Here is a 19,336-nt window from a genome sequence, read left to right on the forward strand (position 1 = left end):
CCAGGGTCACATATGATGACACATATTTTTAAATATTAAATTTTTCAATTAAAATAATTATTTATAAAATATAAAAATACTCAAATGAAAAGATGAAAAGATAAGATAATATATTAAAATACAACTTACATTTTCCATATACACAAACACACATACAAACCCATTACCTTGGTCACATAAATTGATCACAAAATTATTTTTTGTGGACCATAGGCCAGAAACACGCTTCAAGTTCGATGAAACTGAAATAATATCTTGACCTCACAAGCCACTTCCATGTAAAGTGCAATGAATTCACTTGGCAAAATAATGTAAAGTCTTAAATTATCTTAACTTGGTGGCCTAGCAATTACTGACATATGCCATTTATAACCTTAACATATAACCCATCATTTACAACAATTAATTATTAACCTCAATTTGTGTAAATGTGCCCAGCAAGGCCTCTTTACTCATTGCTGGGATAAAGCTGCGTCTCCGCAAACAAACAAAAAAATCAATGTAGATGCAGCTAGTAATGCGTCCTGCTTGTTTTAGGCCAGTCTGAAATCCATAACTATCAACTGCCTTGACTCAGCTGAATCCGGACGAAGAGCACATTACGGGCTATAACAATCTTCCATTAACGGTCCATTCAAGCAAACAGATTCAAGGCCCTGGAGCAGTCTGCTAAAACATACTGCTCTAAAATACAAGCAAAAGTTTCAGCTGACCCCATTGTTTCAGTCTCATTTTTCTTGTCCTCCCTGAAGAGGACACAGAGCCAGGCAGAGATCAAAAACTAGAATGAATGCCCAGCCTGACTCCATCTTCTTTCAGTCTCTCCTTTCCCTCCAGCGTGCAACAGTTTTAATCGGCACTGGGCCAGACTCACTTTCTAGACGCACCTCTTGCCCCCTCACTGGAGAAAGATGCTATTGCATAGCTAAAAATAGAACCTCTGGAAACAAAACCTTGAGAAGTAAAAGGTAAGCATCCCATTGCAGAGTAGGAACCCTGAGAGTAGGTGAATATGAGCTGTGGAGGAGGGGAAAAATGGGAATGCTAGTGGATGAAATTAAATTACGCACCATATATCATCTCTTTGACCTTATTTCATTGCAGTCATTAAAGATGTATCACTATTATGCAGCAAGTCATTCAATCTTCCTAAATAACTTCATTAATCTTCTGTGTATGCATCTTTAATTAATACTTGACAGCCAAGTGGAGTTGTTTACATAAATCTGACAAGAAAACGTGAGCTTCTCCCCATCTAAATTTTCTTTTAAGTTGCAGAAGGTGCTGAGAGAGAATCGCAGGTTTCTCTAATGCTGTTTAAATTGCATGCTCAGTGGGAGTATCCACAGGGTTGAGCCTCAACTAACATGTTGCCAAGTAAAAGGATTTCTCAAAATTCGCCATATGGCAGAAAATACCTCTATAGGTGGTGAGGGGGGTGTGCAGGTAAAAGCACGTGGTCATGTTATTTGTGAATACATTTATTTTTTTCATTTTATTTTTTACAAAACTATAGAATGCACTTATATATAACTGCCTATTAAACACTAAAAGTGTTATTTAAACTACAAAATGTACATGTTTCCTGGGAATTAAATCGCATCAATCAAAGCTAGCAACAGAAAAGGAGTGGAATATCAGCATCTAGTGGTGTGGTGAGGTCACTGCGACTTACAGAGAATGGACGTTGAATAAAAAGTGGAGTTGGGTTTGATGCAGTTGAGCTATACATATATACAGCCATTCATAATATTCTTTCGAAACATATATGCACTTATATTATATTTGATGTTTGCACAATTAGCTCTGTTACTTTCTTTTTAATACTGTATAGCTGATTTGAAACTCTACAAAGTGCTATAAAAATAAAGGTGACTTGATTACATTTATAACTTTAACTTCCATTCACTTTTTTAGATGTAGGCTACCAGATCATGTTGCCAGTTAAAATGCAAGATGTACTGTTTGCTCTGATAAATCCAAGATTTAATCTGACACTGTTCTCATTAAACTACTCTTTAGAATTTCCTAATCAGGTTAGAACATTTTTTTGTTGGGCTGCCGGTGGTTATCGAATTTCACGAACTGCTAAGCACTATGAAATACCTCCATGAATGATTGCAACACAATATGACAAAGACCGCTGAATGGGAGATGACATGCACATCTCTGGATCATTCAGAGCATATGGGTCCAACTCAGTGGGAATATGGGCCCAGGCCAGGTCACATGGCCATAGATACCATCTGATGTGGGCAGTTTGCATCTTTAATTCATGATGGAAGAAAAAAAAAAGTGTTAGGTTAGTGGACTAATTCAGCTGCTCTGAGTTTCCCAAAGCAGCATTCAAAGATTATAAATGGAAACCTTTTCCCTGTAGTAGATCCATATATATGAATATGAAAACTTAAGTCAAGGATCAAACAGAATTGTACACATTCAAAACTATGCAAGAGGAGTACCTGATTGATACTCAGATATATTATACTTTATACTTCTATTGGATAGTGTTGTGCTTAAAATCGAAGGTGATTTTCATGCGCATCTAGTCAGTAAAGGCGCTCCTAGTATATTTCCAGCACGTGCATTCAGATCAGGATTGCCAGGTTTTCAAACAAAGCCTGCTCAGTTGCTTCTCAAAACTAGTCCAAAACTAGGTTTCCAGGGGGTTCTCCGATAAAAAATTGCGTCCCGGGGTAAAATACAAGTTTTTTGGCAGAGTTTCCTTGGTAAAATTCGCATTTTAGGGGCTAACGTTAAATATCAGATTATTGGTTTTGGGGTCCCTTGACCTGTGGACATGAAAAAACAACCGCAGACTTGGCAACACTGTTGGACTTTAGTTCACTGACAATCTACACAAAATCGAATTCAAAATCGAAGTCGATTCATTGCCGATTTTGAAAGCGATTTTGAGTATATTGTCCGTGAACAAGGGCTCTGTGTATTAAATGCCGCTCCGCCTGAACCAGTGTTGCCAAGTCTGCGGTTGTTTTTCATGTCCGTGGGTCGAAGCGACCCCATTCCCAATAACGTGATATTTAGCCCCTAAAATGTGAATTTTACCAAGGCAACTCTGCCAAAAAACGTGTATTTTAACCCCAGGACGCAATTTTTATCGGGGAACCTCCTGGAAACGCGATTGGGCTAGTTTTTGACTAGTTTTGAGAAGCAACTGGGCAGACTTTGTTGTGAAAACCTGTCAACCCTGATCTGAACGCAAGTGCTGGAAATATACTACTAATTACAGGAGTGCCTTTACTGATGAGATGCGCATGAAAATCACATTCGATTTTCTGCACAGCCCTAAATTGGATAGGTTTTATTTTAAGTATGATGATGATGAAGCATTAGACAGACAGACAGATTAGATAGATAGGTAGATATATATATATATATATATATATATATATATATATATATATATATATATATACATAGATAGATAGATAGATAGATAGATGTTGTACATTTATGGCCTACAAGTTTTCATCCTACCATTAAAGCCAATATAAATCTTATATATATATATATATATAATATGCAAGTGTTAGTGTATAATGTTTATTGACAATTTTCGGATTATTTGCTATCTTAACCAACTTGTTTTATCCACGCAGGCAAAACTAACCTTCTTAAAACCTGTGAATTATATTACAATGTAATATTTACCCTCTAACGTGGCCTGAAGGTTCCTCGTGTAATAAAACGCAGCAGCAAATGTTGGTCCTGTTCTCACGATATCCTTGGGTAGGGGCGATGACACTTTCACTTCCTACAGCATCCTTGGCCAACATTCGGCCTCAAAAACAACTAACTTGACAGCCTCGAAAAGCCCAAGTTTATTTACCTAAACATAGCTGGTGACATTAAATGAGGCTGCGTTTATATTTCTCTAGCGTTTCGTTAGATATTGCCGGCATCTTCAGGCTGTGATGCTTTGCGCAGAGCAGCAGGAAGAAGACCGCATCAGTCAGTGATGCGCAGAGAAGCTGAAGCACGCGGGATGCGCGAGGATTACTGAAGCAGCAACGGCCGTATTTAAGAAACACAAACCTAGCCTGCTTTTATCTCCTGTGGAACAAGGCTAGCCACTTTTAATGTGTTACCCCTGACAACGCTTTGATAGCATCGCTCTCTTACCTGTGTCGCTGTATGTTTGGCCACATATAATGCAGAGATTCTCTAATGCGGTAATATCCGTCTGTGCTGTGCGACCCTCTCAGAGCGCGCGCTCACTTCCCACGCTCGCTCCTGTGGGCGCGCCCCCGATTCCAGCAGGACAGGTGTTCCCATCGTCTGCGTTAGAGCTGCACGTCAGCAACGTCACACGAAGCGTCAATTTAATACCACGTGATTATTATATATATTAAGAATAGATAAACGTGACCCTGGTCCACAAAACCAGTCATAACCCCCCCCCCCCCTTTTTTATTTATTTATTGGGATTTATACATTATCTGAAAGCTGACTAAACAAGATTTTCATTGATGTATGGTTTGTTAGTATAGCATACTGGACTGAAATACAACTATTGGTAAATATGAATTCTGAGGGTGCAAATATTGAGAAAAACGACTTTAAAATTGTCCAAATGAAGCTCTTAGCAATGCATATTACTAATCACAAATTAAGTTTTTATATATTTACAGTAGGAAATTGACAAAAATATTATTGAAACTTGATCTTTACTTAATATACTAATGATATTGCATAAAAGAAAAATCAATTTTTTCGATGTATTATTGACTATCATTACAAATTTCCTCGCTCTATGACTGGTTTTGTGTTCGATGGTCACTGGTCACACTGAAAGCTAAAAACAAATTTAATGTAAAGCCACAAGAAAAGATTACAGGCTGCTTTATTTTTATAATAATATTTTGACAGGATTAGTCAAATACATCTTAAAATTTTACATTGCATATAAACATAAATGCACCACATTGTTATAGTATACTTCTGAAAGGCAATGTGGTTTGTGATAACAAATGAACTATTAAATCTTTCAACGATTTTCTTTAAGAAAGTGACTTTTTATTCAGCAAATAATTGCAATTCTTCAAACTGTTCAAAGATGACTGCAAAGACTTTACATTGTTTAAAAAATAATAATAATACATAAATCAATCAAATCAATTAGCCTAAATCTTGTTCTTATATCCTATATATATATATATATATATAAAGAGAGAGAAAGAGAGAGAGAGAGAGAGAGCAGATAAATGAAGCCTTGATGAGCATAAGAGATTAATTATTGCTGACCCCAAACTTACATATAGCATTAATGTTATTTACTAAAAAAATTGATTAACATAACAATATCTTTATAATGATAGGCTGAGACATACTCTTTTTTTTATCAATGGACTTCTGTTTGAACACACAACACTCTTTGATAGGGAACTTTACATCATCCATTACAATATAGTGACACACTGGCCCAGTTTAACATCACAGAAGTAGCCTACATGAACAGAGCCACACAAACTATTCCCAATTAAGAGTATCATAAACATCAGAAATGCACACACATCAACAAATAGACACAGTATGGCAACTCATAGACATTATCTGCTAATGGACTTTTACACATAAACACTTTGTAGCTACAGAAATTATTATAATAAGCAGTGTTCAATATTAAAACTGCATGCAGTATTAAATGTAAAAATGCACCTAGAAGATGAGAAGTAATCAGAGAAAATCTGTGGCACAAAAATAGTTATTTAAAATAAAACAATTTGCTATAAATGATATTCCAGAGGCCGTACAACTGTGGAGCTTCAAAATAATAATAATAATAATAATAATAATAATAATAATAATAATACACACAGCTTACAGACCAATAATATTTTAAAATTATGCTGAAAAATGTCTCTGAGAAGTTTGCCTATGAAAAAATACACTGAAAGCAGCTGGGAAATCTAATCTTGTATGCAGTCTGCAGTTTGTTTCAGGCCCCTCAGCTTGCAGAAGTCAATCCTGCATACTAAACCTTGAAGACAAAGGCCCGCACTGCTATTCCCACATTATATACAGATTTGCCATGCACTGACAGACTTCACAATGTGATGTTGGGAATACAAAGTTAAACTGCTCAGTGCCTTACTTTCAAGGATTCAATGTAGCTTATGCCAAGCAATGGTACACAATGTACAGGTCAAATTTGCCTGCAGTTACTGTTGTGTGTGCACGAACCATACATAGATTGTATAAAAACAGGCACAAACACAGATGCTGCCTCTGGTGGTCACAAACAGCATTACATTAAGCCTAAAACTCACTACGTCATGCTAAATTTGCTTACTAATAGTACATGGTCTTTAGAACATCTACCATGATACCATGATAACACCATGTTGTCCAACAATGAGAACATTTAAATGACATGTTTTAGTCAAAATTCACTTAAAGGGGTCATATGATGTGATTTAAATTTGTCCTTTCTCTTTGGAATGTTACAAGCTCTTGGTGCATAAAGAAAATATGTAAAGTTGCAAAGACTAACGTCTCAAATCCAAAGAGATATTCTTCATAAAAGTTAAGAGTCAACCACTCCTACCTAAAACAGCTCATTCTAACATACCCCCACATGTCTGTACATCATAATGTAGAAAGATTTGCGTAACACCGCCCAAATGTTCAAATATGTGTTTTGTTGTGAAAGCGAAACTACTTTGTTTGGCCTTCCAAAAGAGGACACAACTAGAAATCAGTGGTTAAGTTGTATTTACAACACTGCTCAACCTAAATATTCAGATGTGTGCAGAGCATTTAACAGAGGAAAAAGACTGTTTCCTGAACCAGTAGCCTACAATGAGTCTGGGGTACAAAGACTGGGCAGTTCCAACTTTGCAAGGACAATCTGGCGCTTCTGACTCCCAGCCTGTAAGTATGTTTACATATTTAAAGTATTTGCCAATGATGATTCATACACGTGTTTTGAGCAGAGTAGCACTTGTTGTTTGTCGTTACTCTGATAATAAAGACATGGTTTTATGTTTACGCACTGCGATATGCAACACAATGCTAAAAAGATAGTATTATAAGTCATTATAATCAAATTATATGTTTGAAATTTGTGATTCAGAGAAGGCAGAACAAATCTAACTTTTTACAGCATTCAATGCAGAGATGGAAGTCGATTAACATTGCATTATAAATATATATTTTTTTACTTTAAAAAGATCCAAGATGGTTTGAAGAACACAGATAAACCATATATTGTCACAACTGTTTACTGAGTTGATGTTTCATCAGGTAAATTGTCTCTATTTGCATTTTATTCAGCTAGGGATTTCCTGGAACATCATAAGTTCTATGAGTCCCACTCGTGGAGTTTCTGGGCAAGGGCGCCCTCTGGCTAAGAGTATGAATGAAACAGGATTTAATTTTGTACTCAATAATCCTCACGTACCCATATATTGGGTAAAAATAAGAAAAACAACACCTTTCTCTAAAGAACCTAGAAGTAATCCTCCACATACGTTTTTCTCCAGTGTAGAGAATTGTACAAGAGTTGTTGTTTTTTTCTCTCAGTTGGTTATAATGAAGAAAAAAAAAATACTGGAACAGATTTTTCTATCATAATAGTGATATTAGTATATTATTGGTATATTCTGGCAACAAACGGTTTAGTAAATTGTGAAACTTGATTGGTAAACGGTTTGCCATAATATACCCTGAACAAACTACCATCTCCTCCATGAAATAACATAAAACCAAAAAACGAGCAATTCTGGCTCCACCTATCCTGTCAGGGTGGCAGCTCTTATACCGTTGCTTTGTGACAGGAGCAGTAATCGAGAACACCTGGTGGCGGAATTAGGAAATCCTGCGAAGGCGGAGCAGTCCGTGGCCTTCAAAGTGTGCGCACTTAACTTTGGACACAGCTTACCTGTAGGGATTTCTTCATTTTGTCTATGTATGTTTGAAGTAGGCCTCATATTGTGCTTTTGTGTATATATGTAGCTTTATGTAGGACTAGCTACATGTCATGGCAACATATTGAAGTTGATATATTTGTATTATTAAATATATAGTCATGTTCTCTTTTTACAAATTTGAAGGAAAAGTTTTACGTACCACTGCAGTGTTTGATGTCAAGCGTCATGATGGGATGCAATTACCCGTATTTGCCACTAGAGTCTGCTATTGTTCTTCTTAACCCAAATCCTCTGGCTTTACACATCCAAAAAGAACTGGCTGAGCTTTGAACTGAAGCCGAAATCCACAGCGCAAGTCGGTCAGATAAACAGAAGAGAGAGAGAGAGAGAGGGAAGGAGAGAGCGTGTGTCTCGTATGGATGAACAGAGGCGCGCTCTTGATTTGGCCCTGATCTTCTGCTAGTGGACACCGGAAACGGCTGCCTGATCACCGTCTATCAAAGAACACCGATTGAGCCTGAGAATAAACGAAAAGGACTATGACACAGGCGCTCAAAAGGCCGTGCACACGGTATGTGATACGCTCTTTCCTTCACTATAACAGAAAGCGCTGAGAACGCTTCGTGTTTACGACCAGCTGTTTTTGCTCGGTGCCTGGATTTTTCTAAAATCTTTGTGTTCGATTGAGGTTCTCCCGAGCTGAGAACAAACACTCTCGCGCTGCTCTAAATCTAACATTGGTGGCCGAAACATTCAGAGAGGCTTTTTGACCGCCACGGTTTTGCTCACGTTTCCCCTGTTTCTATTTTAAAATGACTGGCTAGATATCTACTTGACAAGTTTGGGCTCTTGAACTCAAACAGATCTGTATTTAAAAGAGACGTTTGTATGATAGGACACTCTGAGCCAAATACGGATGAAATGAGTGTCAAAACAGAGGAAATATTTTAATTTTAATCTTTTAATCTAAGACTTTTAATCTTTTTAATTTTTATTTTTGAATGATTTAAAATTTGTAAACTATATGAGGTGAAAGTGCTGTAAACAGAAACGAAGCATGGTGGTGTCTGTTGCTATGCAATGATATTGCATGCTTCTTTTGATCGAATCGTATTTTTTAATGAATGCTAAATAAATGATATTACATGTAATTTTTTTTAGATGGTTTAAAAATGTTTATATATATACACTTCAGTCATTTAGAATGTAAAACCCAAGAAAAATGTAATAAAATAAGTCTTCTTAAATTACATTATTTATAGTGTTATTAAAATTCATATAGGCTATCATTTAATAATAATCCTTAAAACTCAGATCTTTCCAAAAGAACCATGCATTTTTACACTCAAAAACAAATGAAGCAGACTGTTTTTTTTTTTTTTTTTTGATAATGCATACAGTATCACAAGCTGCATGCTGCATCTCCTCAAGCTTCAATTTATTCAGGACTTAACAGTGTTTTAAAGTAAAATATTTGCATTAATTATAGTGACTCACAAGGAGGTTCATGCAGCTGGAAGCACAGGAAAGAGAGAAGTTTAGACTGCCATACACTGTTTAGAAACATAAAAGTGCATATATATGACACAATAACCACAATTTGGGTTTAGACTCTGCAAACCTGTTTCAAGATTCTGCTTCTTTCTGAATCACCAGGACGCTGAACTAAACTAATGTTTTGTAGTGCTTTGTGACTAAGAAAGAAAATGTTATTCATCTTCTTTGATTAAAACCTTGTTTTCTTCCAGGTTTAGTTCCTTGTTTGTTTGATGCATGATCCCAGTTTTGTATTTCAGTCTGCATTCTTTATTTCAGCATGGCAATCTGGAATTGGCCTCAGTCATTCTACCTGTTTCAGGTCTTTCAGTGTGCAAAATATCACATTGTATTTCTGAAACCACCCATGCACATTAGACCTGTCGGACAGGGTAAAAACAAAAGCGACAATTAATGTTTTATCAGCACCAAAATCTCCTCAAACCACGTAGAACCAGGTAGAAGTGTGGTGTCTGAACTCTAAAGACATTCTTGGCCAGGTGCCGCCTTCGCAACAGGTCAGAGGTGCCATGCGTTTGGTTGAGTCACCTTCCTGTGGGATTTGAGGTTTCTGCGTTTGGCCTCATCCTCTCTGTTCTCTGTTTTTCTAAATCGGAAGTCTGGTGCTAACAGTTAGTTTTTACTTTATTTGAAGTTTGTTTAGTGTTTGTCAAATGTCAATGCTGATTTTCTTTCCGACTTTCCCACTGCATTGCTCAGAGGCTGAATGTTACCTCACTGGCTAAATGTGGGCCTGGCTCACCACCATCTGCCTGACAGATCACAGTAGAGAGTCGGCTAGTCTGGAGGTCTTTGAACTGATATTAGGGTTGGAACGCCACAGGAAGAGAGGCGTATTGATGATGGAAGACCTCAGCATACGGCGCAAAAGCCCTGATCAGCTGGAACTAGCATAAGCGATCACCCTGGGCATGGAGGGAGCCGTGTGATATTTGTTGTTGGGTGGGTGTGTTGGGGGAGGGGTGTATATGGGGGGACAGGGATGACAGCGCTCTCTTTGTCTTTGGCTCTTCAAGCCGTGTGAACGTGTCTGAGTCGGCTCTGCCTCACGTGACGTGGCTGCCCTCACTCCTCCCTGTCCTTTGTTCGGCCAATCTGGGAGCCACCCCTGATTGAATGGGATTATATCCCAGCATGGGTTTCATTCCGGGGGCCTGTATCTGGCTGGCCTGGGGTCCCTGTGGAACAATGCAGATCCACCCTCTTTGCCACCCCTCCTGTCTTAGTGCACCCCTCCGGCCAAAGCTCAGTCGTGAGGCTCTGCATAGGAAGCCTACGGGAGGTCGGTGCTCCTGGGAATGGAGGACGGCCTTAGAAAGGCAGTTCAGAAGGAGTTGCATTTATATTTGTACAGTCCATCTGTTGATTCCTGAGATCGGTGTTTACAAACACATCTGTTTTTTGGAAGTGTTTTTGCACAAGATTGTTTATGTGCGTAACTGTCCCGAAGCTGACTCTAACACCATGTCCTAAGAAGGCGTATTTGTCTATAATAACCTCAAGTTTTGTTCTGAACATTCATATCCGCAACAAACGTTGAGCAATAGACCATTTTATTTGACGCTTAGTTTGTATTTCAACTACAACTAAAAAAAGAATATAATTGACTAGTTAAGGGTTGCTTGAACTACTAGTTGATAAATTAGACTTAAAAAGAAGCCCCTAATAATTTGGTTGAATTGTTGAATAAAATTATTTTTGTTTTCTTGACATACAAAATGTGTTCTCACAACTTCATAAAATTAAGGTTGAACCACTGATGTCACATATGGACTGTTTTAATGATGTCCTTACTACCTTTCTGGGCCTTGAACATGTCAGTTACTTTGCTGTTGATGTAGGGTCCGAAAGCTCTCAGATTTCATCAAACATATTTTCATTTGTATTCTGAAGATGAACGAAGGTCATACTTGTTTTTAGAACGTCATGAGGGTGAGTAGACTAATTAATGACAATTTTTATTTTGGGGTGAACCATCCCTTTAATGTATATGTAACATCATATTAATTCTGACTGGCTGTGATAGTGAGGCATCAAACGGGATTTCACTTTTAATGTGGAAAGCCAGACTTCCTGTAAACGCATCACATCAAACCTGTTTTGAATGTTGTATGTGCTGAGTCCTTTCTGTTTACACTGATCTCCATATACACATGTTCAGCCAAGCAGAAACTAAACCAGTGACTGGATGAGTTGCTGATGGAAGCCTAAAACACGGTCAGGTTTATGCGTCCATTTCCTCTGCTGATCTGGAAAACGCATTGTGTTTATTTTATTTATTTAAATGAAAATCACCAGAGATGATAGCAAAGGAATGTGGGGTTTTGCATTTTTGGGATGCAAAATGGGGTCAAAACGTAAAGCAATGGAAGGGGCCAGGAATGTCTGTCAAACAGATGCCCTTCTGCTTCCTCTTCGGTCTTTTGTTCTGGTGCCAGTCTTCTGGGGTAGGGTGTGAGAGTTTCCTACAGTTGTGTTAGTGGGCGGAGAAACAGACCCCCTGCCACTGTTATCATGCTATGAAGGAAACGATGGGTCACAAGTGGTCATGAACCTAAAGGAATAGTTCACCCAAAAATGAAAATCATCATTTACTCTCTTTTTCGTCATTCCAAACCCATGCAACTGGTACAATTGGTATTTTCTTTGGAACACAAAAGAAATCCAGTTTTGTTGTTTTGGATCTCATTGCCTTTCACAATATGGACAAAAATTGTGACAACATTATTCAAAATATCTTTTGTGTTCTTCCCAAATGAATGTCTCAATGACAGAAGTAATTTTTTTTTTAGTTGAGCCACGGTCCAAATAAATGTACACAAAGTGTTATACAGTACTTTCATCCACTTTAGGACCGCTCTGCAGTTTATTCAAGTTGTAACAATTATCATTCTAGCAGAAAACTGTCATTTGACCTTCCCAGCTGAATCCATTTACCATTGTGCAGGGTTATAGAGGACCATTAAGCCCAGTGGGTGTGTATGAGGCAGCAGCTGTGTCATGGCACATGTGTTATGAGGCTGATCGAACACTAAACCCATTTGAGCAGCACTCAGCTGATCTTCAGGTCGATTTGAATTCGAAGCTTAGCATCTGTCCAGTTGTGACTCCACAGGAATAGCCTCTTAATATGGCACATCAGTCTCCTTGCAAGAGAGAGAGCAGCTTCCCCCCACTGCGGAGGAACTGTTGTGCTGCAGAAGAACCTGCGTTGCACTGATGACTGTGCTGAAAGAGAACGATCAGCTTGGCTTTGTCTTTTGCTGAGCAAGCAAAGCCAATAAGACCCAGATGATCAGAGGCAAAGATAATCAAAGTTAGTCACACGTGCGCTACTTTAAACACATCTGTGACTGAACATGTGGTACTTTGTTCCATATTTGGTTCAAGAGCTTCTTTAGTTAAATGCTTCTTTCTTTATTTACTTGGCCATTTGTAGATAATAAAGGTGCTTGCTATATCTGTACCACCATATTGGCACTCACTTATTTTATTTTTTTTTTTTTAAAGCACATGATTAAAAAAAAACATTGTTAAATGAAATATGTAGTAAATTCATACTATTCATATCAAATGTGTGTTTTTTTTTTTAAAGTTTTAACAATGTTATTATTATAATTAGTAGTAGTGGTATTTCTGCACAATAGTAATGTTTCTGACAAAATTTCTTCAAGTTAAACAGAAATTTGTTTTGACGGGTTGCCATTAGCACCTTTAAGTTTCTGTGTGTATATGGTGTGACGATCGTTTTTCTCCAATTAAACGGTAAAATTCTCATTTAGTGTAATTTAATGAGACGGCAGATGCTGAAATCACCGGGACTGTCGACACGCACTTCAGCTTATATAATAAATGAAACAATAAAAATCACACAGAGACGCACAGAAAATGCAGGTTTCCTATTTAAATTGTCCTTTTTGCAGCTTGACAGCTAGTTTTAGTTGCTAGCTTTTTGTGATGCACGTCAACATCTCTGTGCAAGGTTGATGACTTATTTTTTAGTGGCTCCTGATGTTGCAATCTTATCAGTTGTAAAATCAGTTGTTTTTTCTTTCACTCTTATCTCCTGACAGAGCCTCATGAACCGGTTGTGCAACTCGTAGCACCATCCATCTCCTTTCTGCGTTCCTCCTGTGCTCTGCAGCACCCCCTACAGGAACATGTCTGAGGCGCAGACTCAAAGTGACCGGGAGCAAAGTTGGGGTTGCCTGGAATCGCTTGGACTGAGCCAGAGGGAGCTGGTCTTAGCAGAGGCCCTGCAGATGGAGTATGACGCCCTTGCCCGCCACCGACAGGACAAGGGACCAGCAAATACTCTACCTCCTGAAACCAGCAAGTCATCACCCGCAAGGAGCGAGCCCTCCATGCCTAGACCTGTTCCCAGTCCTCCTCGAAATAATTTGCAGCGGGGCTTTTCTGGATCTGACCCCATGCTCAACCACGTTCAACCTGGAGTATCAAACTTATCGCGATCCAGCGGTGAGTCTCACGGATTTAGTAAGGAGCCTCGTTACATCCTGGACGAATGGGAAAGTGATTTAGAAGGAACAGCCCAACTATTGTCAAAAGGTCTGCCATCTCTAGATGAGCCTCCGCCACCAGTACCGCCCAGAAATCCCATCCCCCAGAACGATCCGTTCATTGTCCATCGAAGCTCAGCCCCACGGGATGTCAACTTGTTCACTCCTGAGGTGGACCAGCCCAAGCTTTCCTTTGGAGACACTCTGAACTATGATAACCTCAATGACTCCCTTAGCAAGCTAAATGGGGATTGGCTGTCACCTAGTAGAAGCCAGAGAGTAAATGGGGACAAATCGGGGAAGGCAGTAGCTCGCAGTAACACCCTTCCTCCTCAGGTTCCTCCTCGCACCTATTTTCCAGCGCAGAAGAGTACTAGAAGCCAACGCAGAGTATCAGTTGATCCGGTGAGCATTCAGACGGTCATTTTCTTTAATTTCCTAGATAATTTCATAATATTATTTTTATTGCATTTTCTTCCCTTTTACAATGCGTTTATGCATGGTTGTAAATAATGAATTATAATACAATTATATAAAAAATTTTTATATGTATATATATATATATATATGTATATATATGTATGTGTGTGTGTGTGTGTGTGTGTGTGTGTGTGTGTGTGTGTATGTTTATATGTATGTGTGTGTATATTATTACCGTTGTTGTTTTGAGAATCTATAAAATATTTTTCCCAATTTATAACTGTCAGCTAAAGAGATTTATTAAAAAACATTTAGGTATCCCTGGCGTCCAGGCCAAATGGCTTTGGTTATGAGCTCTTTCAGGTGTCTGAAGAGAGAGATGAAGAAGTGGCGGCCTTCTGTCATATACTTGACTTGTGAGTTATTAGTGTCTTTTGTGCCAACTTTTTAAAAAGAAATGTTGAAAAATTATATTTTATTTTATTACAATAATGATTTTTTTTATTTTTTACATTTTTGTATATAAAAGTGTATATAATTACATTTTTTTATTAAGGCCATTTATTCCAATTTATTAACATCTTTTACTGTTTTCACCAGGCTACGATCGGCATACCCATGCAATGACTACTCAAAAAATGCAGGCTTTGTTTGGAGTCCATGTGTGGCACAAGATGAACTGCAGCAGGGCCTGGGGGTCAGCATAAAGGTCACGGTTTATAGTGACCACTTCAGAGAACCACTCACATTCTCTTGTGATGGTAAGAACTGAAGCGCTTGCAATTATTTGTAATCAAATAATACAGATCATTTAAATATTCTGTATGAGCTTGGTTATAACTGTGGAGTTGTATTTTCTGTTCCACATCCTGAAGCTTTTGAACGGGGCATAGCATCTCATTGGAAAGGCTGGAGAGGCTCTAGACCCTGAGTTCTCTTAATAGCATTACACTGAATGGGCGTTCTGCCAGCCATCTGTTTTGTGTACTCAATTAAAAGAGGCAGCTTTTCATTCAACTGCCTTGGAGGAACGCACTCAAACCCCCTCATACACACACACATACACGCACACAGAGACAGATATGGCCTCATGCGGTGAGATTAGAGAGAGGCCCAATAAATATGTCTTGAACATGTTTTCATTCTCACTTCTTCTTTTGTTTTTTTTTCTGCTCTGGCATGATTTGCCTGACAGATGCTCTTTATTATGGCAACCTGCCAATGTATGATTAATGCGGACTGTGGTGCCATTCTCGCATGGCTCTGTTTTTGTGTCATGAGCAGCTGTGAAATTTGCTAAGTGTTTGTTAAAATGATAGGTCAACCCAAAATAGTTCATAGGGCATGGAAAAATAGTTGGGTCTGTACAGAACTGCTCGAGGGTTGGGTAGCCCAGCCAGACCGTTGATGACTGTACATTCAATGAATATCTTTCACGCTGTACATTATAATATTGTGGTTTCTAAATTCACTTTCTTTTTTTCTAATTTAGGCAAAGCCTTTAAGAACAGTAGTTGTAATTTGTATTATTAAAAAATATTATATTATATTAAAATTATCCTAAAATCACTTTATTACTAAAATAAGTTTTCAATTATTGGCCAGAATGTAATTATATTTTTTATTAAAATTAATAAAGTCTCAAAATCAAAAAGGTATTAATAAAATTAATATAGCAAAACTGCCATTTTTTTGTCTATTCAGTGGAAATCAAATGGCTATATAATTGACCCTACATATCAAACTGGAGTAAAGTATTTAATATAAAAATAATTATATAATCACTAGTCTTGGTAAGAAATGGCTAATTTTATCAATGGAAATTGTGCATTGCAAAACAAATATGGGTAACAAGTGTCTTGTTTCTCTCTTTCCATGTAGCAATTTTTACCCTCTCTGCTGCCTAAGCTTGGCATTAGTTTATCTGGGTCTATTCACATGAAAAAAATATAAATGAAAAATTAAGAACCTAGTTTCAAGACTCCAGCAGAGCTGCCCAATTTATTATTTAGAAACTACGGCGAAACTGAGGTGTGTGAAAAAGGGAGAGAGACGGGTGTTTTTTTCCAAAATGTACTCCCACTGTGACCGCAGTGCAGCAAATCTGCCCAGTTAGGGTGTAATTTGTGGAAAGCGGGGAAGGGTGGATTAACATTTTTTCTGGTTCATCCCTACCTCTGCTCGTTTGTTTCACATCCTCCCAGTGAAGTGACGAACATTGCTGTGAGCCAAGGGAAAATTCCCATCTTCTTTCTTCTTTGTTGTCCAACAAATGTATTCAGATCAGTAGGTTCTAATTTACTGTATCGGAGTCAACATTTCCATTTTCAGGAGCTACACAGACATGTCACTAATTGACCTCTTATTGATCTAGCTATAGATAAACCAATACCCTTTGAAACACACTGGGCAGTTCTGTTCCTTGTATGCTCATTGTTAGCATGTAATTAAACTGCCATTTAGTTTTGTGTAACAGTGTTTGGGGAACTTTAAAACTGTAGTTTCTCAAGTTTCAAGCTACCCATGATCAAAAAAGCAGATAAACATTCAAGCTTACCTTGTAAATACAGTTAGCTACAATACAAGTTTTTAGCTGAAATAGCTAACTGCGTTGAAACTATTTAAGATGTCAATATCTACAAGACAAATACCATATGATACAACTTTTTACATTAGAACTGATGATTTAACATTTGAACTGAAGTCAACATATCATTTTATCACATCTACTTGTGGGAAAAGTTTAGTTAGTTGGTTGTTTCTCAACACACAAGTAAAGTTACATAATGTAGCTGTACTATTATAATATTGTTGTCATTTTCTCTCAGGATTATCAACCATAGACCTGCTGATTTATCAGACACTCTGCTATGCCCATGATGACCTGGATATGATTGACGTGGATGACTACCTGATGAAAATCTGCGGTCAGGCAGAGTTCTTCAAAAAGTAAGAACTAAGGATTCACCCAAAGTTACTTCACTTTTTTTTGCTTGCTATCTAAATGCATAGAACTTCCATAGTCTTACATTAGAAGTTACATAATTAGCCTTAATCTAAGCTTTTTGTAGGTTAAATCAACCTTCTCCACGGAAACATGATTAGCCTGTTGTGGCAATTGTTTATAATCCGGTCTTCTTGTAATGCTGACAACAGGATTATGGGATTTTTTTTGGACATCTGCATTTGTCTTCCAGTGGCTTCATGTCTTGCTCAGCATACGAGTTTGTGGTTGGATTTTCTCCCTAATGTGTTATGGCCAAAAACAGTCCCCCACTGCTGTAGTGTGCAGCATGTTTCTAAAAAGTTACTATAAAATATAATAATCAACTATATGTTATAAGGACGTCCATTGTAAAGTCGTTTGAGTTGTGGGTGGAAATGGGGTGATTCCAAGCTGAACTGAAGATCTGCGGCCTGTGGTCTGAATAGCTCCTCGTCATATAACCGTGGCCCTTCATTTGTGGTTGCATAAAAACAAGCTGTGCTTATGTCTGTGGACTGATTTAACCACATTGGGTTTCCCCATGACACGACCACCATTTTGAGGCAGACTAAACTTATCACTCAAACGTGTGCTCTTCCTGTTTTTCTTTTTTCAAAAGGTTACTTGACATTTTTGATGAAATAATCGGTTGTAGTATTTTACTTAAAGGGCAAAGCTGACATAACTGAGGCTGAGTTTTTCACTGAGTTTTATACGGAGGCTGTGCAACAAGGACCACAGGTGTTGTTCTGTTGAATGTGTGTGTTGGTTGTTTTTGCTGTGGGTGCAGCTGTGTGGTAGGAAGTGTGTCTTTTCCTGATAAGCATGTGCTTGTGCAGGGCTGTGAAAAAGAGAGACATTGTGTGTATGACTGTTAAATACATAAGCATCAGTTTCAGAACAATAACATACTCGTAGAGACCTTGACTGGGTTCTATGACAGTGAAACAATAAACCACAATGCCAGTTGTACAGATGAAAACATGCAGTGGAATAATTTCAGTTTCTGTACGATTGTTTTTGTGTCTTTGTGCTTTTGTGTTGTTTTAGACTTTTAATTTGTGCTCTTTGTGTTCCCCTGGCTATCTCCTAATTGTTTTCACCTGTTTCTTGTTAGTCTATTAACCTCTGTGTACTTAAGCCCTTGTGTTTCAAGATTTCTTTGTCAGTTCTTGTCCATTGTTGGAAATCATTTGAGTGCCTGTTTTTGGATTTATTTAATTTTATTTATAAGTCATCAACTTATGTGCTTCTTATCTAAATTTGCTTATGTTACAACATCTTTGCTGAATGAAAGTATTCATCTATTTTCTGAATATTTAAAAATAAATAAATCGATAGATAAAGATAAATACAAATCTTACTGAACCCAAACTTTTCAATGGTAGTTTATATGTATATAAATAAATTATGAACCAATATTTCAAGTTTGCTTTTTTGCCTCTTTTCTTTTTGCTAAGCAACCAGACTCTGGCAAGCTTTGAGTACATCCAGCAGTGTTTGAAGTTTGACTGGGACATTCAACTCCTTCTTACCAAACGGAGTTCTGTCAATATGGAGCTGGCCCGAACGGTAAGACCAAAGCTGACAGCAGTGACCCAACAACTTGTTTACTGAACAATTGAAACAGTTGAAACCTGAAGGAAAGAGTTTTAGACTTCTTAACACAAACAAACATTGAGTTACACCTTTGAATTAATGTAATCAAAATGAATGTCAGTCATTTTAAAAAGGCAGTCCACATTTCACTAGGTGTTCATTAAACTAATCTGGAAAAAACATTTTCTGGGGGGTTGGGGTTTTGGTGGTGTACCTTTTGACATCCATATCAACAAATTACTGTGGAAGTCTGCAGGACCTGTAACTTTTTTTTGTTCTTTTAAGTATCATATTTTGTGTTCCACAGAAGAAGGTGCATACAGGTTTGGAATGCCATCACATTATGTTTTGGGTGAACTATG

At 37.8% G+C, this 19,336-nt stretch overlaps 2 protein-coding genes across 2 annotated transcripts in view; one reads left to right on the forward strand and one right to left on the reverse strand.

Annotated features, from left to right (window-relative positions):
- LOC113111203 (neurofascin-like) overlaps window positions 1–4,277 on the reverse strand; it is a 71,627-nt gene extending 67,350 nt beyond the window's left edge. Inside the window, exon 1 of the mRNA XM_026275738.1 lies at window positions 4,144–4,277. The gene's annotated coding sequence lies outside the window, so the exon portion shown is untranslated. The remainder of the gene's footprint in view (window positions 1–4,143) is intronic.
- Window positions 4,278–7,939: 3,662 nt separating this feature from the next.
- The window catches only part of LOC113111206 (phosphatidylinositol 4-phosphate 3-kinase C2 domain-containing subunit beta-like), a 45,539-nt gene continuing 34,142 nt past the window's right edge, over window positions 7,940–19,336 (forward strand). The window contains exons 1-6 of the mRNA XM_026275754.1: window positions 7,940–8,463; window positions 13,523–14,374; window positions 14,705–14,805; window positions 14,990–15,150; window positions 17,218–17,338; window positions 18,836–18,947. Coding sequence (XP_026131539.1) covers window positions 13,610–14,374; window positions 14,705–14,805; window positions 14,990–15,150; window positions 17,218–17,338; window positions 18,836–18,947 — 1,260 coding nt within the window. The 5' untranslated portion in view covers window positions 7,940–8,463; window positions 13,523–13,609. The remainder of the gene's footprint in view (window positions 8,464–13,522; window positions 14,375–14,704; window positions 14,806–14,989; window positions 15,151–17,217; window positions 17,339–18,835; window positions 18,948–19,336) is intronic.

Source organism: Carassius auratus, chromosome 11, assembly GCF_003368295.1.
Source record: "Carassius auratus strain Wakin chromosome 11, ASM336829v1, whole genome shotgun sequence".
NCBI lineage: Eukaryota > Metazoa > Chordata > Actinopteri > Cypriniformes > Cyprinidae > Carassius > Carassius auratus.